Here is a 5932-nt window from a genome sequence, read left to right as displayed (position 1 = left end):
TCAGGGTATCGATTTCAGGGATTCGGACTTGAGGGTTCAATTCCGACAGGCTTTATAAGTATAAGGTTTAAAATAGACTTCACTCTTGAGGATCACGAACGAGTGCGCGTCCAAATCATGCTGCTGTGCTTTTGTTTTCTCTTCCCACGCTATGGATACATCACGTGGCTATATATATTATTGCTTTTTTTTTGCATGGTAATACATGTCTCATTCATATCATAAAGAACAAAGTACAAGTCACGTAAAGACCGACATGACAAAATTAAAAAGACAGCAGAATATCTCTGAGCTTGACACCAACGTCCGTCACCTGCCTTCGGCACCACCACAGTATCCACCGAAGAAAAGAATGACGAATCACCTTCTCACCCGAGCTCGACGCGGCTCCATCGCTAATATGCAGCTTTGCGGACCTCCAAGGTGGCTCACCAAAAGTAAAGCCCTTGCCGTTAAACGAATTAGACCGGGGCAACACCCCGGACACGCCATCGAACTCCAGATCTAGCACCCCACCATGACTAAACGCCGAAGGAGGAAACCATATCTGCCATCCACGAACCACGAGCCCAACACATGCTCCGTCTTTCAGATGTCGTCGATGCAGACCACAATCTGCATCCGCTCCTGGACTACCTCCCAAGCTCCGCGCCAACGCTGGAGCAAACGTCGCCGCAAGGGCGGAGCCCGAGGACACAGGTCCACCACGAGGATGCCGCCGCCGCCACACCATCCTTGCTTGAACAGACTGGTTTCCAAATCCTTTCCCAACCATAGGACTGATGGCCTCGTCAGGAAAGGATCCGAAGAATCTTTATTCAGCGTTTTCATCGTCGCCGCCAAAGCAAAGACAATGAACAACCTAAAAACCTAGACTACGAGAGTAAAAACGATCCACACGCGTGGATCCGGCGGCCCCCCTCATCACCGACGACCGAGGTCGCCGGCGGAGGGGAGCTGCCGGAGAGCTGGGGAGGAGGCGGCTTATGAAAATAGCTAGGGAGGAGGCGGCTTATGAAAATTGTTGGGGAGGAGGCGGCTTATTTTTTTAAGCCGCCAAAAAACTGGCCTTTAAAAAATGTACTACCTCCGTCTCAAATTATAATTTAGGACAGAGGAAGTACCTTTTAGAATTAATTCTTTATATCATTTTAATCCCCCAGACACACTGGACCCCACATGCATGGAAACCTGTTTTTATCTTCTTCTTCCCTTCACACTGTCAACAACACTCTTTGTCCACTAGATGATGTCGATGAAAAAGTGTCATTCTCACTCCAGATACTGACCGTCACAACAACTGTTTTGTCCTCGTTGTACAATGGCTGGTCTCCAGATGTGGGATCAACAATAGCCAACCGCTGCTGTGCAAGATAGCAATCCTCAAAGCTGTGTATACCACTCCAATCAGGGCCTCTGTGCCGTAATCTATCAAAGATGGTAGACTGAGATCAGTGGGTGCATAAGATTTCATACAATGAACCATGTATCACCTAAGAACATTTAAATAACAAGAAGCACACAGAGGTTTTCAGTCACTACTGTACAGAACATTTCTAATTCCAATTTAATCTAACGCAACTTTGTGTTGAACAACAACTCTCTCTAAGCTTTTTTTTTCGAACCGGGCTATACCCCTTTCCATTGCAAATGAATGGAAATACAAAGGTTCAGAAACATGTCAGGAGAAGAGGGAAAGAGGTAGAGCAAGTCTGGGCACTGCCAGGAAACCCACTGCATTCGCCCGCCATCGAAACGAATGCCATGGGGCGAAAACCTAGGCAGCACCAAATATCGCAACTCTCTCTAAGCTAAAGTAAAAAACACTGAAAACTGTTACCCCATGACCATGCAGTTTGTAAAGATGGAGAAGTTGCACACAGCAAGTCCTAAGACACAGCAAACTAGGTTTTGCTAACACTTGGAAAATAGTAATTTCCTAACCTATTTGTAAAAGAATTTTTCAGTAGATATAGAAGTGAAGGTTTGTACAGGTTGGTGGATAAACTACATTTGACCGCAATCCCATGTTAACATCCTCGACTATCTGACTGCAATTACATAAAAGGGTACAAGGGGACATTTTGCCGCAGCCCAACTAAGGCATGCACATTTATAGAGCGGACATTTTGCAGCATCCCAAGTAAAACACACATTTACAAGCATAATGTTGCATGGTTTTACAGATAGAATCCTATACACCTCACTACTGTCCTAATTCTGCAATAAAAAAATTCTATGATTGCACATGTACACAATATGGATGGATTGCTACAAGTAATGCATTTCAATAAGTTAGAAATCAATAGCATTTAGGTACATCAGCATGCACGATCACACAAGCGACACACATCGTTAGGTAACAAAAACTGCCACTAGTTTCCAATTTATCACTTGAACATTTCCATGCCTCAACGAACGACTGCCTACATACTGTACAGTATACTCCATTCCCCGAACGCAGAACCTCAGAGTTCCTCAGGACATAGACACGCTGCCTCGAAATAAAAGGCCATCGCGCACCACAGCTTGCTCGCAAACAAAGAAACTTGCATCTGTTAAAGAAAAAGGGTTTCCCCCGCTTTATATTATAAAGCAAATCTCCGATACATCCAGCACGCTGGGGCCGCAGCACAGATAAGCCCAAAAGAAAACAAAAGAAAATGAAAGAGAAATGAATGCCGACACCGGCAGATCAACGACGAAAGGAAGACCGGCAACCGCTGCACCCTCCGACGAAGTGCCACCGCGCTCCCAGCATCTCTAAGCGCCTCGCACCAAGCAACACCTTCAAGAAGGAATGCGACGACGCCGCCGCTGTTGCCCGAACAAGTTCTAGGGTTTCCCCCGGTACGCGAGGGATGGTGGGGAAGAGATATATCCGACACCCCTCAGGAGGGTCCAATGGCGCCCGCAAAGCGTCACCGCGTCGGTGCCGGACAAGCCGACAAGGATTTCTCCCGATCCACAACCACCACCATCACCCGAGGCACTTCGAGATGCACCACCACAACAGCCGCCCACCAGCCTGTGCCACCACGGTTACCGGACACTGATCTTGCCGCCTCTCTGGAGCTGCCAACACGAGGCCTAGCTCGGGCAAGGAGACCCCGGCCACGGGAGCGAGCACAACTCGGACGAGGGGAGGGGACAACCTCCACCGCTGCAGCGGAGCCGACCGGACGCGACGACAAGGATTTGCCGGGCCTCGACGGACCTGCCGGGTCCACTTGGACCCGGACAATCCTGTCGCCACGCTGCAGCTCGCCGACCGACGAAATCCTCACCACCCGAGACCGCCGCCACCATGCCATCACCAGGAAACGACGCCGCGGAACATCGAGCCACCGGCCCACCCAAACCCAGATGGGGCCCAAAAGGGCCCAGATCTGGGCTTGGCGGGCACCGCCAGCCACTAGCGCCACCGTGCCGCCCCACGGCCAACGGCCGCACCGCCGCGTCAAGCACCACCGAGGCACGCGGCATCACCGCCGACGGGCCACACCGACGCCGGCCGAGGAGCACCGCAGCTAGCCCCCACCGGCCGGGCATGGGGAGCCGCGCACGGGGAAGGGCAGGCCCGCCGCCGCCAGCACCACGCGGCCGAGGCTCGGCGGCGCACGCTGGCGGCGGCGGGAGGAAGGAGATGCGAGGAGAGAGCCTGGAGGGGAGCGGCGGAAGGGCCCCCCCGGCCGCCTCGCCCGGGAAGGCGACGCGGGGGGTACGGGGAAGGGGGGAAGGGCGTGGGGAGGGGTGGGGGAGAGGGAGAGGCGCGCGGCGACGGAGGGAGCTCGGGGTCGGGAGCCGCTCAAGAAAGCACTATTTTTTCCTTCGCATCTGTAAAAGGCTAACCACAATTTCCACGGTATATCAACAATTCGTCTAACACAAACTGTACATGAATATCTCCATACTAAATAAGCCAAATGCCTTTCCATCACCAAAAATAAGTGACAGGTCAAATAACTAAAAATGGTAAATAAGGCGAGAGCGACATGACCCGGCCAAAGTTGACCCACATCTCGCCTACTATTCCAGTCCACACAAATCCACCGCCAACTTCAATTCTAACCCTCGGAGGCGCGCGCGCGCGCAGGGACGGGCTAAAGCATGAACACAGAAAGGGAGCGGGGTGAAACGGCGGGGTGGGCGTGTTACCGGCGGGAGAGCTCCACGATGCGCGAGCGCTTGGCGAGGGAGACGTCGCCGACACCGAGGACGGCGAGGATGCCGCACATGGTGGCTGCCGGCCGGCGGGACCTGCAACGCGCAAGCCCCGAAGGTGATTTGACCAGTCGCTGGACGGGATGGAGGAAAGAAAACAAGCTCGTACCTCAAGACTCGGTGGCTGGACAAGACGCTGTGGACGAGCGGGGCGGAGACGGCGACGCCCCGACGAGGAGGGACGGGCGACGGCGACGGCGCCGGCGGCGACGCAGGCGCGGGTGGTGGGGAGGGGTAAGGTATGGGCGGAACGGAACGGCGGCTGGGTGGTGGTAGAGCAGGAGGGATTTAGGTAGGGCGCGCTTGGGACCCTACGCATCGCCTGTGCCAGGCCAGGCCGCTCGCGCGGATTCGGCCCACCAAACTCCCATATACATTTTTTTTTACTACATGATATACAATTTTTTTCTCCCAACAACAATTGCAAGAAAGAGAGTACTTGGTTTCTTTGCTTCCGAGCGGGCGCGTCTCAACCATCGGGTCAAGTCGTCGGATCACGCCACGTCGTCCATTCCCCTCCTCTCACCTCGCGGCGGACAACAAGATGAAATCCCTTGAGAGTTCCACAATATGCGGCCGACGGGTGGCCCACAATGGGTGTCAAGGCGAGGGTGTCATCTACGGGAACCGGTGATAGCGGTTACCACATCGGGGATGGAGTCGTCGCACACGTGCGTCGAGTGAAGAGGATGAGAAGGGGAGATGCCCAGCAGTGGAGCGCGCAAGCATGGAGATGACGAGGTCACGGCACACCGCACATCTCCGATAACAGATTACTTCACCACAACCCACCTATTTTTTTCATGAGTCTTGGAGACTTTTCACAATGACACCATGGGCATCTGTTAGGCTGTTTTTTTGCAGTACTGAGGATGGGCGACGGGGGGGGGGGGGGGGGGGGCGACAGGGGGGGCGAGGCGACGCGGGGCACCGTCCTGCGATCGCCGGGCCTGTGCTCTCGGGGGCTGTGGCTCGTCCGCGGGTTGGCGGCAGGTTTTGGGCGCTAGCTGGATCTGAAGAGGACGAGGCGGACGAAGACGGCGACGATCCGGCGGCATCTCCGCCAACGCCGACTCCTTTTGATCTTTTTTGTGAGTTTTTCAGTTCGGGATATGATGAGGATGAGGTGGCCTCAACGGTGGACAGGATCTTGCCGGTGGACGATCCGGCGAGGGTTGGGCTACACGCAGGCGAGAGGAAGGAAATGGTGCGTCGCGTCGTGCACCGGAGAACGGCGGGGGCGGATGTCCGGCCATGGAAGGGACCCCTTCCGAAGGTTAGTCTTCCAAACCTCACCCTTTTCGATTTGATCCGGCCGGATTCTTGGACTAAAGTTCAGAGGAAGAAGAAAGCAATCCGATCTGCTGGTGAATCCCGGCGGCCGGCGGCGGCCGTGGCGCCGTTGCCGGCGGGGCGGCCGATCGGGATCGCGCAGATGCGGGAGATGCATTTGAACGCACTCCTGGGCCGCGGGCACGGTGTGCCTGGGGTTGGGCCGATTCTGAGTGAGCCAGGCCCGATCGAGGTTGGGCCTGTGTTAACTGGGTATGAGGCCCAGTACAACCAGGCACGTACGTCCAGTTCGACTACGTCTACACCCCCATGCACGATCGAGGGTCCTTCAGTGGGTTTTCGATCGAAACGATCTAGGGTTCTTCGAGCTGCGTGCCGACCGAACTTCTCCGACCGTGGTGCGGGGCGTGCTAAG

The 5932-nt window shown here is 54.8% G+C and overlaps 1 protein-coding gene across 1 annotated transcript; it reads right to left on the bottom strand.

The window, feature by feature from the left end:
• Nucleotides 1–1024: 1024 nt before the first annotated feature.
• Nucleotides 1025–4519, bottom strand: LOC123098120 (asparagine synthetase [glutamine-hydrolyzing] 2). Its single transcript, XM_044520016.1, has 3 exons — nt 4334–4519; nt 4159–4260; nt 1025–1428 (listed from the first exon to the last, which is right to left on the bottom strand). Exons 2-3 carry the CDS (start codon nt 4236–4238, stop codon nt 1215–1217), a joined length of 294 nt encoding a protein of 97 aa, XP_044375951.1. The 5' UTR covers nt 4239–4260; nt 4334–4519; the 3' UTR covers nt 1025–1214.
• Nucleotides 4520–5932: the final 1413 nt, after the last annotated feature.

Source organism: Triticum aestivum, chromosome 1B (assembly GCF_018294505.1).
Source record: "Triticum aestivum cultivar Chinese Spring chromosome 1B, IWGSC CS RefSeq v2.1, whole genome shotgun sequence".
Classification (NCBI taxonomy): domain Eukaryota; kingdom Viridiplantae; phylum Streptophyta; class Magnoliopsida; order Poales; family Poaceae; genus Triticum; species Triticum aestivum.
This window is presented reverse-complemented; position numbering and strand designations above follow the sequence as displayed.